Source organism: Rhipicephalus sanguineus, chromosome 1 (genome assembly GCF_013339695.2).
Source record: "Rhipicephalus sanguineus isolate Rsan-2018 chromosome 1, BIME_Rsan_1.4, whole genome shotgun sequence".
NCBI classification, from domain to species: domain Eukaryota; kingdom Metazoa; phylum Arthropoda; class Arachnida; order Ixodida; family Ixodidae; genus Rhipicephalus; species Rhipicephalus sanguineus.
Window position 1 is genome coordinate 307,554,106 of NC_051176.1, and position 17,695 is coordinate 307,571,800.

General features: G+C 43.5%; 1 protein-coding gene across 2 annotated transcripts in view; it reads right to left on the bottom strand.

The window, feature by feature from the left end:
* Nucleotides 1–17,695, bottom strand: part of LOC119379410 (insulin-degrading enzyme) — a 439,455-nt gene that overhangs the window by 378,927 nt on the left and 42,833 nt on the right. For both annotated transcript variants that reach the window (XM_049411974.1, XM_037648727.2), the window contains exon 6: nucleotides 6,480–6,649. In XM_049411974.1, coding sequence (XP_049267931.1) covers nucleotides 6,480–6,649 — 170 coding nt within the window. The remainder of the gene's footprint in view (nucleotides 1–6,479; nucleotides 6,650–17,695) is intronic.

Genomic DNA, 17,695 nt, shown 5'->3' on the forward strand with positions numbered 1-17,695 from the left:
AAATCACTGTCATCACCAAAAACATCAGGAGAGAGCAGCATGCGCATGGCAAACATGAAAATGCTTTTCAGGGAATATAACCACCAGACCACTGCAAACACGTGTAGTCCTTTTTTGGATAATCACATTTTATAAGTTTCTTTTTTTTCTGTGTTAATTCCCATCTTTAAAAAATGTGCTCTGTCACCTCTCTTTTTTTTTTTTTTCTTTACTGCGGGTGCATTCCTTTCCCACTTCGCACCACGTAGCCTAAAGTCTCGCTTAAGGTCCTGAAGTGCACTCCTAGTCGCAAGTGCACTTACCATGCTTGCTTGACAGGGCTATCAGATAAAGAAAACAGGGAGGCTGATAGCAAAAAAAAGTAAAATGCATAATCTACACACAAGATGAACAAGGCAATTAAAACTGGGCGATAAATATGAGGGAATGGGTACTGCTAACTTGCTGCCTCTTTTTCTAAGACATCTTTGTTCCTAATAAGAGAAGGGGGCTAATAAGAGGGAAGTAACGGATATATTCCGGCTCACTGCCAGGCTTCTTAGCGTGACACCACATATACCATACTGCCCATGTGCGTTACCCAAAAACAGTTGCTGAAGCTCTCTCTGAACCTCTAAATGTAGGTACTTATTTGATCTCTAAATCTAGTCATTTCCCGCCATTACTAAAATGCAATAAAGCTAATCCACTGCTCAACAAGAAAGCTAATAAATAACTGATGTCACATTACTATCTATTTCAATTCTGTCTTGCCAAATTACTGAAAACTTACTTGTGATCAGATTGAGCAACTATTCAGAAAAATTATGCATAATTCAGTTCCAACAGTTTGGTTTCTGGGCTGGATGCTCTACTAACAGCTTTACTTTGTCTAACCAATCTTATTAAGAACAGCCTTTATACTAAACTAACAATGAATTCATCGGTTCCATTTTCTCATTTTCTTAGATCTTACAAAAGCCTTTTATACTATTATTATTCCTACAATGCAAAGTGGAGGGTGCTTTCCCAGAATGGCGCCAAAATTCTAGATGGCAAGAGGAAAGTTTTCCCACCAGAAAAAAAGGGCACTTCTTGTCCTCTTGTCCTGTCATTTGCGATGCTTTAAATATTACGGAAAAAAAGGAAAGGGACTTCCTCAGAAGTCTTCTCACTCTCGTTCATGGCATGGCAAACAACCATGATGACTCACAAACACAAGGAACACAGCAAGCTGGTGTTGCACAGACATGGCGCATGATCAAATGCGGAGCGGCGGAGGGGTGTTCCAGAAAGATGTGCGAACTGGAAATTAGCAGTGAAAATGGAGGGGATGCTTGCTCGGGTGAGGGCACTCGCTTGGAATTTTATGGTTATTTTGTAAACTTGACGCACATATATAACTGATATAACGTTAAAAACAATTATTTGCATGATAGAAATGTGCATGTGAAACACCACCACCTTCTAAAAAGAATAACCAAGGAATGCCTCAGTGCTCAATGCCGAGACTGTTGCCTTTTTTTTCTATTTATATTGATTTATATTACTGATACACCTGAGGTCAGTGACTTATGCCATCATATTTTGTATGCTGACGATCAACTATATCAGGGTGCACGTCCGATTCCCAGCTGCACTTTGATGGTGGCATAATTAAAGAATACCCATGTACACTAGAAGAGAAACTCGGGCTAGTTCATCATTGTGAAGGACTAAAAAGGGACGAGGACTAGGAAGGCACGACACAGGCGCTGACTCACAACTGAAACTTATTGAAAGGCACAAGCACACATATATACAGCAGCCGACTTAGTCACTCCACATCGTCTGCGCAGCAGAGCAATCCGGGTCTACACAATTAACAACTCGTGACGAAGGGATACATGTGTAAGAACACCCGAGAAAAAGAACAAACCATCTACATGCAAAAAAACCCGCATAACAGTGCAGAAAAATAATCGTTTTAACGCTGCAGTGTTGAATCCAAGTATCGAACTTCCTTTTCACGAAGTGCTACCGACGGCTTGCTCACGCACCCTTCCCTTTCAATGTAAAAAGCTTCCCCCTAGTGCACTCGTCCTGATGGCTAAACAAACAAGTGGTTTCATCTGCCATCAGTTGGCAGCCACACTCTCTACAGTGAGCTGGCAGGTGCATACCTCCAGAAGCTGTTAATGAGGATAGGTGTTCCCTTAGTCTGACATTAAAGGGGCACTGACACAAAAATATTGGCCTCGCATTTTTTTTGCTGCAATGTGTTGCTTGAGGCCTGTTAGTCATAACACAGCACATCGTTTGGTGCCACACGCGACGTATAATTAATTACAGGCTCCTCATTACCGACCAGTCGCAGTTTCGGTTTGAGAAAGCTGCAAAAACGACAAGATGCCAGGTGCAACTATCCCCACCTAATGTGTGCAGCGCTCGACCACGTCGGCACACAGAACTGCGATGAACTTCCGCATGGTACGCATCAAGAAGTCCATTCGAACAGGAAATGGGACAGCAGTGTCACCAAACACAAAACTTTCAATGCGTGTGCCGCGGCCACAGACTCGCGAGCAGCCGCCTCGTTGTAGTCTGCTGGAGCAAACACGGCAAAAAGAAAAATGACGGCTATGATGTCATCATAACTTGTTGTATTGACTGCAGCGTGGTGACATGAGGGAAGTAGAGGGGTCCCCATGGGTCACTTTGGAGGGGGCGGTGCTCGATCGCGCACGCAAACTTCAAAATTCATGTAAAATCCCTTCCAAGCTATGTTCGCTGTTGATATTTTGCAAGATGATATACGCATGTTCACGGGAATCGATTCCGCAGGGTATCACAGCCGCAAAATTTTGTGTCAGTACCCCTTTAACGCACCACCCGGTTTGTCCTATATACACCCACCCCCACATGATAATGCCACCCCATAAGCAACACATGATTTACAATGATCATATCTATTCTTTTACTTGTCCGGACAGAACGTACATGTCTTGCGCAGACCCAAAGTTCTTCCATGCAAGCGGGAGCAAATTGAGAATATCTTCAGAAAAACTTGAAAAGCGCAAACAACAAAGACGAAACACATACAACAGGACTGGCGCTTTTATTGGGAGCTGACATTACAACACCGCATACCTACTTGCCGCATTCTTCGAGCAATAGCAAAACTTATGCCCGTAGGGGACCACAACCGGTCTCTTTTTATTACGCACGCTTACTTTTTTCCTACGTGCCTGATTTGCTCCTTTGACCCACTTGATTTGACAGCTCAAGATTTCCGTATCAGGATAGCCTGCCGACTTAAGCCTTTCAACTTGGCTCACAAAACTTTCTTTTATCGCATGCGTGCACATTTTCTGGAGCACAGCTCACAGCGTGGCATAAATAATGCCAGACTTAACGATCTTAGAATGGCCTGAGGTAAACGGCAAGATACCCTTCACGGATCGAGGCTTGTATAGCCAACACAAATGTTCCTCATGAAAATGCCCCCTACGTGCATAAGTTTTCCCATGGCTTGAAGAATGCGGCAAGTAGGTATGAGCTGCGTGTTGTAATGTCAGCTCCCAATAAGATATCCTGAATTTGCTGCCGCTTGCATGGAAGAACTTTGGGTTTGCGTAAGGCATGTACGTTCTGTCCGGACAAGAAAAAGAATAGATATGTTCATTGTAAGTCATGTGTCATTTATAGGGTGCCATCCATTATCATGCGGGGGGTGTATATAGGACAAACCGGGTAGTGCGTTAATGTCAGACTAAGGGAACACCTATCTTCGTTAACGGCTTCTGGAGGTATGAACTTGCCAGCTCACTGTCGAGAGTGTGGCTGCCAACTGATGGCAGAGGAAACCACTTGTTTGTTTAGCCATCAGGACGAGTGCACTAGGGGGGAAGCTTTTTACAGTGAAAGGGAAGGGTGCGTGAGCAAGCCGTCGGTGGCGCTTGGTGAAAAGGAAGTTCGATACTTGGATTCAACGCGGCCATGTTAAAGCGATTATTTCTCTGGACTGTTATGCGGGTTTTTTTGCATATAGATGGTTTGTTCTTTCTCTCGGGCGTTCTTACACATTTATCACATCGTCACGAGTTGTAAGTATTGTAGACCCGGATTGCTCTGCTGTGCAGACGATGTGGAGTGACTAAGTCGGCTACTGTATATATGTGTGCTTGTGTCTTTCAATAAATTTCAGTTGTGAGTCAGCACCTGTGTAGTGTCTTCCTCGTCCATTTTTGGTGCAGTTTTTCCTTCACAATAACCATCTACTTGGATTTAAGTGCACATCAAAGTATCCCAGTGGCCAAATTGATCTGGAGCCCCCCACTACAGCAGGCCTTGTAATATTATTGTGGTTAAAAAAAACCCTAACATTATTATGATACAACTATATTTGCACCTAAGAAGCCTACGTCTCCTGCACTAAACAAGCTATATCCCCTTCAGCGGCAGTGTGTACAATTGTACACATTAACTTCAGAGGCACGTCACGCACCCAGTGTTTCTTCAAACGGCTGAAACGCAGTGTGCGCATTTGTGCAGGCTTCCTGAGTGGATAATTAGCGGTCATTTAACTTTATTGAGCTACATATTGCTGCAGAGGATCACTGTGCTGGAGACACTACCATGTTCGACGATCGTTCGATGTGCGTGTTCCAGGACCAACGTCAAGAGTATTTTTTTTCTTTGCTCGAAACGAGTACAACCAAAAAACAACCTGTGCAGGCATTTTGGACCTAATATTTGATTCTTTTTATGCAAGGATTGAAGCTGACTCATTGCAGGATAATTAGATATTTAATTACATGCTAATTAACAATTATTGAAAATCACACAAAACAGCACATTCCTCCATTTTCTTTCTTGGAATGTACTACTGAATGCCTTGGAATCATGCCATGAGAATGTGACGCATTTGCAGACAGTGCATCATAATTTGCGCCTGAAGGGGATATGTAACATTTCACCACTAAATGAAATGGTTTAGCAGTTACAAAGTATTTATTAAGTCCACCAGAACAAACTTTTTCATTTTCCATTCAGATCAAAAGTTGATGGTTAATACTTCATTCTTAAGTAATTATTCTATTCCCGTTAGTGATTGTGCTTTATTTCTGGGTTATTCAACAGCTATTTGAAGTTGCACATTCACATCAACCATGCTTTTGGCATTTGTATGGTTATCAGAACACACCAGTGCTTTTCTTCTAGTGCTGTGTTTTCTCTCTACTTTGCATTCAATCAATCTCATATAAAATATGGAATAAATGCTTTGGGTAATGCATATCTTCAGTTCAGGATATACAAAATCAAGCACTACATGTCATTTACAGTTCCCGTTCTAATGCTCTTGGATTACTTGAGGAGTTAGTCATTCCAGTAAAATGTCGCCATCATGTTTTATAAATTCCTTAATTCCTTTGTTTTTTGAACGCAATAAATAGTAACCATGGTGGAGCTGGTATTGCCACTTAATACAAACCCCACCATGTCTGCTTGCAATTATCACCACAAGCATCATCCATTTGCTGTAACTAGTACAGTTCACTACTGTTACTTTGTGGAATGGTATACCTGTTCTGCTTGAGACTCTACCCTCGTTTTTTTTTATTGAAAGGTTTCTTGTGAACTTCTGATAAGTGCCTCTAATAAATGTATGTAAAATCTTGCTTCGACATTTTCTCCCTTGTTCTTTCTGCCATTATATTTATTGCTATTTTTATTGTTACATATATATGTACACTGCATTCCATGATTTCAGCAATGTGCTACTGTATTTGAATTTCTTGCACCCTATCTTTTATGATGTCATCCACTACTGTACTGTCATTTATCACCATTATTCCATTTTGTTGTACTTTCTAACCAAGGATTCTATCTTCAGTATTTATTAATACTTTGTGGATCCTCATCTTTATAGCAGCATTATGTACTTTATCCCCTTCAGGCACGAATTATGATGCACTGTCTGCAAATGTGTCAAATTCGCACAGGATAATTCCAAGGCACTCAATATTACATTCCAAGAAAGAAAATGTAGGAATGTGCTGCTTTCTGTAAGTTTCAGTAATTTATCGTAATTAGCATGTAATCAAATATGTAATGTTTCTGCAGTCAGTCATGTTCCATTTTTAAATAAAAAGAATGAAATTATAGGCTCAAAATGTGTGCACTTTAGTTGTATTCATTTCAGGAAGAGAAAAATAATACTTTTGACGTTGGTCCTGGAATGCGGCACATCGAACATCGCAGTGCCTTCACTAAAGTGATTGGTTACAGTCATAAGCAGCACACTGAGGTTAGGTCAAGACATACTGACTATGCAAAAGGTTCAAATCATCCAGTGAGCAATGTATCTTGCTCTCATTTGGCCACAAGTCGACACAACTAGCATAAAAAAGTTGTGTACAAAAACATAGCGACCGCGGCTGAAGGGGTTATTCATATGCTTAAATGAAATGAAACTTCAAATTAAATAAGTGATGTAAAACGTGATTACACCTCATTACCTGTGCCAAATTTGCAGAAGTCATGTTGAGGGTCCGCTGTTGACATTTCGAGTTGTTTTAAACGCCAGGAGTCATTCTGGATATTCTTGACATGTTCAGAGTGAATGGCATTCACCTCTCGTTCAGTTGCATCTTCATTGAACAACGGGCACACAAAGAATGCCGCAAACCTGCAATAACCACCGTGAGTCTCTAATAAATAACACTGCATCAGCCACCGTACAAAATGTGGCTCATTTGGTTTAATGGCAGCGAAATCAGGAAGCTGAGTGTAGGTATATGGTTGTTCCATACAAAATTGTCCTGCACCTGAAACCACTATCATTAAACTGTAAGGCACAATTTTTTCCATAAATTTCACCTGTCCACTCCAATGCGCAATAGCGCCTTTTAAATCCCCATTTAACAAATGACACCTGAATAATGCTCACAACTGAATGAAAATTTACATAACTTTCTCTAACAGCCCAGTGACAGCAGTTCTTACCACAGTCACTATTTTCATGATAACATTGCTGACAGAAATTCTTGTTTTAAAGTTGCCACCATGGCTAGCGACTCTGTGATGTGGGTAGACCGAAGCTACCGAAGCATAGCTTCTTCAGCAGCAAAAACATCACTTTAGAGCAGCAAATCAACCTTTTGGAGCAGTTACCAGTCGCACACATTTTAATGCAAATATTTAAGTCTCTAAGCTTGTACCCTCTTGAACAAAACTGACATATGAACACATGTGTGCATGTTTATTTACAATATCCAATTTAAAAGAGGACATTCACTTATTGCTCCCCATTTTCCTAGAGACAGCATTAAGTTTCTTTAGTTATAAAAATTCCACGATTTCATACTTATAATTCAATGAGGCTTTCCCTGATGCTTTAGCTACATTACTGGAAGCGTAAATGTTCCAGGCATTCTTTTTACTATCAAAAAGAACTATTCTGATCACGTTCGTGCTTTGAAGGCCAACTCCGGCGATTTTTCGAGGTCGATGGATCTCAGTGAAATTCGCTGGGTACGTTCCTTTGCACGTTTCTGTCATTTATGCCAAATTACAGGCTTGAGACATGCGCAGAGTGTTTGCAAATGAATTTTAAAGATTGTCTGCAAACGCCCTTCTGGCTTCCCACAATTATTGGCAACATTGCATCTCTGACGTCAGTATTGGCAAGGCGGCGGAAGTGACGCAGCCGAGGGCACCGCTAACTTCGGCGCTTAGGCCGCTACAGCGAGCGTCTGCTGTGCACAAGGCGACAGACAGCGTTGGTTTGGCCGGCGCTTCGCTGGTCGTCCCGGCTGTCACAGTTTTCATACTCTGCGCCGGCGTGACCGGCATGCCTTGCACGACTTCCGGTTCGTTCGTAACAACGTCTACGTCATACGTAGACAGTACACTCGGTTGGGTTTCGGTTTCGGTGTTGCGCTTTTTTGCTTATTTAAAATTATTCTCCAATTTGCCGAGTATTTCTGCTATCGGGCCCGTAACAGGAGCGTCTCAGGAACATAAAAGCACCATTACTTTGACATGGCCAAAAAATCGCCGGAGTTGGCCTTTAAGCACAAGCTAGGCATTGGAGATGTGTGGTGAAGTACATGCTGTCATGCTATATGGATAGAATAACCAGGCATGGGCTGTTAACAAAATACAGGTTTTATTAATTAATTGGTTTGAAATGTACTCTTGTATCTACGAAATTTGCTGAAATGGAAGGCTTCATATTTAATTTAGAGAATGACCTTTTGCCACATTTAAGATGCAGAATTGAGATACCAAGAGACACAGGCCACTGCATCATCGGGAGGAAGGGATAAACACTTGGATGCCTTGCATGCACTCTTCAGGAAGCAAACTAAAACCGAAATGTCAAGTATGCACACACTGCTCCATGTAATTAATGCAATCAATCATTAAGCAAAAGACTGCTGCATTACAAAGACTTGGAAGTGCACCAAATACTATTTTTCTCGAAATCCACAACACTTAACAATATTTTTACTCCACCTGATTACGTAGTCTCAAAGTATGGGTTAGCTGGCAAATGCTGTTAGCCAGAAACCTTAAAATCTGGAATTACTGGCTGAATTGATTCTACACCTGTAGTAGACTGCTGGAATGAACGTAGTTTATATAAACTTAAAATTTTGATCAGAACAATTGTTTATAACATGTGCTTCCTTCAATACACAGCAACTTCAGTGGCTGCCATCTAACCCCTCCTGGGCATTGCCGTCTTGATTACAGTGATGCTACCCAGTACACTTCTCATTTGGAGCAATTTTTGGAGCCACAAAATTTTCCTTGGAGCACTTTGGAGCAGCAAAAAATTCCATCTTGGAGCACTTAGGAGCAGCTAATTTCACATCCTGGAGTACACCGGAGAAGCAAGTCGCATTTATGTTCAAGAACCTGAATAATTATTATGGGGCTCTTATGAAAAGCTAGAAATATTTCGATTCATCACAAATCTCATGGAGAAAATCATCTCAGGAGCATTCAATATTTCACTCGATAACGCCAAAATAAGGGCGTCATGCACTTGAGTGTCCTCGAATAACCTATTCAGCGATTTTTTTCGAAACTAGCAAACAAACACAATACTCGACTGTAAATTGTACTTTATGACATAACACTCTAAATACATCTATGTAATTATCACCAGAAGTGGTAGACAAACGCCATGACATACAACAGTGTCTCGATGCTAAAGATTACCACTGTCGTCAACACATCCCCCTAAGACAACTCATAAGAAAAGGCTAGGTTCTTTTTCTCCTCGATCGACTGCCCTGCTGGACGCCACACGACATCACTTAGCTGAGCTCAGAAAGCCAAGTTCTTCCGACAATCCCTTCCCTTTCTCTGAGGCCTCTCTGTGCTGAAGAAAGATCATTCTCACAGTGCTTCCAGACTATCGCTTGCGCATGTGCCTGCTTGCCTGCAAGATGGAGAACTGCTTTAAGCTGAGCATCCGCAAAAGTGTCCGAAAGTGCCTTCAACGGGGGACTACATGATATGGCAAACTTCGTTTCCCTTTTACAGGGAAGCTGTGTACACCTAAGACATTCCCGAGCGCCCTCTAGAGAGAAGGGCAAAAAATAATGCATATAACCTGGCCTTGCATACCAAACTGGCGTCCACCATTTGATATCTGTGCTGTGCGCTAAACAGCTTCGCCGGTCGTCCAGCTTACAGAATGGAATGGCCCTTCATTTTTGAACAGTGAAGCTGTTTAAGCTATCGAGAACTTGTGCTGTGTCATGCAAAACTCCTCAGGTGGGTATGCGCCCGACAGGAATTGTGCAAGCCCCACTACAGTGTACAGCAGGTGCGAGCATTAAACGAAAACTCTGCTTGGCAAAGTGGAGCACGTGAAGCACGTGAAAGAGAGAGAGAGAGAGCGAAAGAAAGAAAGAGAAAATAGAAAGAGAAAATACAGAAAAATAAAGGGAAATAAAGGGAATAATGACATAAAAAGATAGAAAGACAAAAAATACATAGAAAGAGAGGGAAGAAAACAACAAGACACGAAAAAGAGATTGAAAAAAAAAAAACAGAGAGCAAGACTGAAAGAAAAAGACTGAAATAGAGAGAAAGAGACAGAAAGAGAGAGGTAGAGATAAATAGAAAAAGAGAGCAAGGCAAGAGAAAGAAAGAGCGCAAAAGAGAAAGAACTAGAGAGAGGAAGAAATAGAAAGAAACCGACACAAAAAGGAGATACAAGAAACAGAAATAAAGAGAAAGAAAGGAAGAAAAATAAAGAAACAAGGACGGCCACCCAGCTCCACTCTTCCTCCACGAAGCTGGCATCATTTTTTTTTTATTATTGCGACAGCAATTATATGCACACGCTCAACGGGTTTCTGGCGTCGCCATCGCCGTCATTTTTCCAAATTGATAACATCACCCCGCGCATGATAACATCGCATCGCATCTTCTACCCGCGTGTAAAAGCTGGCAAGCGCTGGCAACAAACGCGGCTGAAGCGGAGATGAAACGAGCTGGTTGTCTCCGTCGCACAGAGAGCGCATGCGATAACATCACCCTGCGCACGTCAATTGCTCATTGAGCAGAGAGGAAACGCTCCACCCGTATTAAAGGCCAACTCCGGCGATTTTTCGAGGTCGATGGATCTCAATGAAATTCACTGGGTACGTTCCTTTGCACGTTTCTGTCATTTATGCCAAATTACAGGCTTGAGACATGTGCAGATTGTTTGCAAATGAATTTTAAAGATCGTCTGCAAACGCCCTCCTGGCTTCCCACAATTATTGGCAACATTGCGTCTGTGACGTCAGTATTGGGAAGGCGGCGGAAGTGACGCAGCCGAGGGCACCGCTAACTTCGGCGCTTAAGCCGCTACAGCGAGCGTCTGCTGTGCACAAGGCAACAGACAGCGTTGGTTTGGCCGGTGCTTCGCTGGTCGTCCCAGCTGTCACAGTTTTCATACTCCGCGCCGGCGTGACCGGCATGCCTTGCACGACTTCCGGTTCGTTCGTAACAACGTCTACGTCATAAGTAGACAGTACACTCGGTTGGGTTTCGGCTTCGGTTTTTTTGCTTATTTAAAATTATTCTCCAATTTGCCGAGTATTTCTGCTATCGGGCCCGTAACAGGAGCGTCTCAGGAACATAAAAGCACCATTACTTTGACATGGCCAAGAAATCGCCGGAGTTAGCATTTAAGGAACATGAAGAGACGGAGTGGGGGGGGGGGGGGGTTTGTTGCGTCGCTCGAAGAGCGCAGTCACTGGCGTATGCGCTATCTCGACAGGCATCAGAAGACGGGTTGTAAACTTGCTGTGCTCGCAACGCTTACTTCACATGTAGACAACTGAAAGCTTGAAAACCACTTCAATCCCTGAAGCGGCCGTAATCTCGTATATCTGCCTTCTGCTGAGTTACGCAGATCGAATTCAAAAGAGTTAGCTGCTAGCCTTACTTCGTATAACAATACAATTTGTTGCTATCACATTCACTGTTTCACCTTTAAGCGAAACGAACTTTTTGTAACCGTCGGCTATTGACCCTGGAGAGCGAGGGACGGACGTACAACATAGCGTAGCCGCTTCACAGTGGGCCTTCCGACGCCAGGGCTATAGTGCCTAGAATAACAGGGCAAATCTGTTCTGTGCAAATTAACACAGAATTGCGGCTTCTTCGACTAGGAGGCATTCAATTATTAATGAGATGACATTTGAAAAAAGAACAAGCAAAATATTCGAAACTGGAGTCCTAACACTCACGAGCTAAAAATGGCAGGGCCTTTCAGGGATTACCAATCGTGGAAGAAAATTATGAAAAATCTCCTCTGGATGAAGATCTATGGATAAAATATATTTGATCAAAAGTGTCAACGCGTTCCCACCGTTCACGTGATCTTCTATGGACGTGAAGCATGAAAAATTTGACATTGCTCCATACATCTACTGCTAGTTCTCCTAAATATTGATACGGGGTTGTATGAGTATATAAAATATGTATTTACAGAGAGGAATTAGTAAAAGAGTCAAGATGGCTGACCGCCACACTCGCGCGCCAGTCAGGCTCTTCAGCCCTTCGTCTTCCTTCACTTCCTCCCCGTAACAATATCATTCCGCGATGTCCAGAAACAGAAGTGACAGACATTCTAGCGGCACGCGTGTAGTTATTACTGAACATTGCTTCAATTACGAGTCGTGCGACTCCTGAAACAAGCTATCAGCAGCGTTTCTGGAACAGACGACGTCCGGCGATGAATCGCCGCCTCACTTTCATGCTACCGTTTGTCTAGGCGTCACGAGCTTCTGCGGAGGATGCATCTTGCCATCGAGCCCAACTGCACAACGGAAGCTGTGTCGGCACCAATCATGGCGTCATGGATCGGGACGCTCGCGCTGTTTATTCAGCGGAATAATTCTTGGTCCGTGGTTGTTACTCTGATGGCCCCAAGATCAAGCTGCACATGTTTTGACGCGCTGGCAGTGCGATTTCCGGTGATAGAAGCCCCCAAACCCGAGACTTTGGCAGAATTTGGCACAATTTACGTTGATTTTATCAGGATGGCGCAGTAAACTGAATTTGGCGCACTTTGGCGCAGTTGGCGCAGGAGTGGAATCACTGTGATTAGTACATCAAACTCTTGCGGAAGCCTCCATACATATTTCCATGCTGCAAGCTATGTTTACAAAGCAAATGTGCCAAGAACACTCCTGCTCTGCGAAATGACGGTGGTACAGTTTATGGCAAGGCATGCACGTGGATGCAGAAGCCCCCCTTTATGAGATGCTATGCACATTGTCTTCGTAGCTAGGCAAGGTGGTCGCAATGGGCAACATTTCAGCACGTGCAGTAGTTAGGCCTGAACATTATGGGAAGTTGAATCAATCAATAGGTGACAAGAAGGATCCGTTGATGGGCGAGTTGGTACATGTCTTGAAATATACTGAGTATGTGCAGCGCAATGGTACGAAGACAAGAGAAGACACACAAACGACATTGACTGGCGCTGAATTCCAACTGATTTATTGAAAAGCACGAAGCCCGCTTTTATGCATGCGCACATGTTAGCAACAACTCAAACGCATCATGGGTGACCATACAAAATCTGCATCTCTTTGTCACTTAGATACACACTTGGCGTACTTACACACTTGATACCAGATTTCTTAATGTGAGCTGCCTCAATTATTTCCCTTTCTGTTTTCGTTTTTGCATGCTTGATAAACGTTGCGTATTCAAAGTGCGGGGTGCATTTACACTTGTTGCAGTGATCTGCAAGATGTCCGCCTGAACCGTTTTTTACATTCAGGAAATGCTCATGTGCTCTCTCTGATGTTGAAACATCGGCCCGTCTGCCCAATGTATTTTTTTCCACAGCTGAGTGGTATCTTATATACCATGTGAGTCACACAATCGGTGTAACGGTGAACATACTTCTTCGTGCAGGATTTTTTCTTTTCTTTGGTGAGCATAGGGCAAATCTGACCTAACTTACATGGTGCAGAAAACACCACTTTGACGTCATACCTTTGGGCAATCTTCTTAAGATTGTGGGAGAATCTATGGATATCACCTGCGGTCTTCATCTATCTTTTTCTTTTTGCTGGTCAGGTTCCTTTTTCTTTATGCTCTGTAAAACTGATTCACAGACAGCATTGACAAGCGACGATGGAAAGGCCGCAGCGTCTAAACGTCGCAATTGATTGTTCAGACTGTCTGAAGTGGTGTGTAGGCAGCTTTTTGCTAGTGCTGATTTCACACATTGACATCGCAATCCCCCTTTTTACAAGTTTAGTGTGCGCGCTGTCATAAGGCAGAAGGCTCTTCTTTGTCCTAGGGTTATACATATAGCAAACATGGTCATTGTTGAAGGTTAGCTTGAGATCTAAAAATTGCATACTGTTGTCACTTGGCCTCTCACATGTAAAGGTTAGACCACGTGATTCAAAGGTAAAAACACTGGTGATCATCCCGACAATGTTCTCAAAATCTGTGGAACTGAAATCTGGTAAAAATACTAAGTAGTAGTCTACGTACCTAAAAATACTAATGACTTCTGAATCAGCAACCCGAGCATTTACACGCCTGTCAACAGAGGCTAAAAATATGTCACAAAGTATCAGTGCGACTGATGACCCTATGCATATGCCACTTTTCTGCACGTACTGTTGTCCATTAAAAGAGATGGTGGTTGACTGGAGGTAAAATTGTAAAAGTTCTAAGAAGTTTCCACTGTTTAAGCCGGTAGAGTTCTGGAAGCTGAGCTCCCCCGATTGTTCTATACACTCACGTACTGCACTGAAGAGGCCTTGGTGTGGTATGGAGTAGAAGAGCTCCTCGACGTCCAGCGAAAAGCCAGAGCGGGCGCAATCTAGTCCACCCCCCTCCAGCAGTTGAACCAGTTCACTTGAGCTTCTTATCATGAAAGGGTCATTGAATGCTAGCGTCTTCAAGTGGCACTGAAGGTAGACACTGATCTGGTGCTGCCAGGTGCCCTTCTCAGAAACAATTGCCCTAAGAGGACAATCCACTTTACTGGTTTTTGCTGCAAAAAACACAGCGAGGTTCAGGTTATCAGCCTTATCAACGGGTTTTCTCAAATTTTCTAGGCTGGTTTTCTTCAAAAGCTTGCCTGCAGCTTTCTTTTGTTGCTGTGGCTGGTAGGGAACTGTTACGAAGTTCTTTTCAATTGACGTCAAAGCTTTGCGCTCAAAGTGGCCACCGGGCATTACTACGAAGCCACCCTCTTTATCAGCTCGCAGTGCTACTAAACCTTGTTGTTTGAGAAATTTAACCACATTCAATATAGGGAGTGTTTTTCCTCTTCTTAGATTGCCATTTCTTAGTAAACAGTCAACGCCTTCCCCAATGGCTCGTTCATGGTTGTCTTCTTCAGCGCGGTTTGCAACATCTCGCACCATAGAAAGGTACTGGTGTCGTGATGGCGCTGGCTCATAGCTGTATTTTGGGCCTTTGTCCAGAATCTTGAGTATTTCTGCCGGTAGGTTTCCTCCAATTACCGTGGTTCTTGGGATCTTCTGTGCCTTTGTGTCACTGGGAGCTACGCTGAAGCGTGCACGCTGCCACATGAATTCAGTCACTTGAGCTGCCACCTTTTTATAATCTGTATACTGTCTATATCCTGCACTGGCGTCTACATTCTGGCTTGTGAGAACACGCAACCAATCCTGGAAAAGGCAGACCTGCCACCAGGACTCAGACTTGAGCACTTTACATACCCGCCGGCAGTGTCCCCAGGATGGGTCAATGGCGCCAAACAGCCGTCGAACATCCGGAGGGATCAGCTTACGTTTGAGGCAGTACGAAAGCATTCTTGATTGGCACGTTGTAGTTGCGATGAGGTTGACACACGTAGCGATGGCTTCTTTGTTGGTTTGGTGAGACAGGAAAGAGCCCAATGTAGAAGAAATTTGTTCAAGAAGGATCCGTTGATGGGGGAGTTGGTACATGTCTTGAAATATACGGAGTATGTGCAGCGCAATGGTACGAAGACAAGAGAAGACACACAAACAACATTGACTGGCGCTGACTTCCAACTGATTTATTGAAAAGCACGAAGCTAGAGAAGCAAATTGCATTAACATTCAAGCACCTGAATAATTATTATGGGGCTCTTATGTAGAGCTAGAAATATTTCGATTCATCACAAATTTCATGGAAAAAATAATCTCAGGACAACTCCATATTTCACTCGATAATGCAAAAATAAGGGCTCATGTAGTTGAGTGTTCTGGATTAACCTCTTCGGTGATTATTTTCGACACTAGCAAAGAAACGGAATACCGAATCAATAGAATTGTACCTCATGAAATAACAATCTAAATACATCTATATGGTTATCTGCAGACGTGGTAGACAAACGCCTTGACGTACAACAGTGCCTGAATGCCAGAGTCACACTGTCCCCCCTAATGCATTCCCCTAAAACAACTTCAAGGCGAAAGCCAGGTTCTTTTTCTTCTCGATCGAAGTGTTGATGCTCCCCGTCCTTCTCTGCTAGCTTTCTGCATCTCACATGGTTTTGCACTGCCTCCATGATCGGTGCACCGATCACGGAAGCAGTGCAAAGCGACGATGCCATGTGATGACGTCATCACGTGACATTACGCTATATGACGCCATGATGACGTCACAAGTTCTGACGATCTATGACGTCATGATTACGTCACACGTTTTGACGAACTATGACGTCATGATGACGCCATCACGTGATGATTATTTTTTGGATAAATCGATTGATGCCACCAAAGGTCAATTTTCGTGTTTGATGAAGCATGGATCGAAGGCTTTCGCATTAATATTGCGTACTGAACGTTAACAGCCCGGCCGTTGACAACCTGGCCTTCCATACCAAACTGTCCTCTACCATGTCAGCTCTGTGCCGTGCGCGAAACAGCTTCGCTTATCATCCACTTCACAGAGTGGAATGGCTCCTCAATTTTTATTGTGATAGCAATTATATGGACACTCCCGACGGGTTCTTGCCGTTGCCGTAATTTTCCATATGAAGTCCAAACTGATAACATCCCCCAGTGCATTCTACCCGGGGGTAAAAGCTCGTGAGCGCTGGCAACAAACGCGGCTGAAGCGGAGATTAAACGAGCCAGCCGTCTCCTTTGCACCGAGAGCGCATGCAATAACATCTTCCCGCGTGCGGGCCTGCCGTCAGCTATTGACCCTGGAAAGCGAGAGGCAGACATGCAACACGGCGCAGCCGCTTCACAGTGGGCCGTCAGCGATGGGCCCGCTACTGACAGCTGCGCATATTAAAACGCAAGTGCGGCTGCTGCGACCAGGAGGCATTTTTTTATTAATGAGATGCAATAGCAATTATATGGTCGCTCTCGATGGGTTTTTGCCGTCATGTCCCGTATAAGTCCAAATTGATCGCATCCCCCCGCTAGAGCACTGCACGGGCTCGGGCCTACCCAAAAACCCGGGCCTGGCCGGGCTCGGGCCTGGAGCTCCAGGCTTAGGGACGGGCCCGGGTTTGAGGTGGCGGGCTCGAGTCGGGCCGGGCTTGGACTTTGTTCAATTCTTTAAGAGACATTAAAGTGAAACACTGAATTGGTTTAGGCTGTAAAGTGTACTCTGAGAACTCAAATGTCATTCATTTCACCATCATGAGTTTAGTAATTGAGGACAAAAACGAGGTCAAAGTTCCATTTTTAAATTTGGCCTGAAACCTCCGCGCATGACATCACGGATTTGAAACCGTATCTGTCGTATTTTGTGGACATTGGCTCAACGAAATTTCCAGAAACTTGGTATGTTAAGTCTATGGCCCCCTCAGAAGTCAACGTACTTCATTTTTACTGATTAGGAACTATGTAGGCCCCGTAGACAGTGTCATAATCTATGACGTCATGGCGTCTGCTGCCCGAATTTCAAGGGGGAGTCGCCACCCACATTTTCTTTTTGTGCGTTTTCTCACTTACCAAGAGTCTTGTTGCAGCGAGCGTCGTGACTTTGAATTGTAAAAGAGTAATTTACTGATGATAGAAAAAATCGTTTTCTCTTCAGTTTCCCTTTACGTGTGTTCCACATACGTTGTGCATACGTATATGTTTCACATTTTATCTCGAAAAACGCTTTTTTTCTATGTGGGGAGAGCTATTTGGAGAAGTTATGAGCGACAAGTACTGAACTCCTTTTGCTTTTTATATGGGGCTACTTGATTTATCTGAAACAGGAGAGCTAAAAGTGATTAGACCAG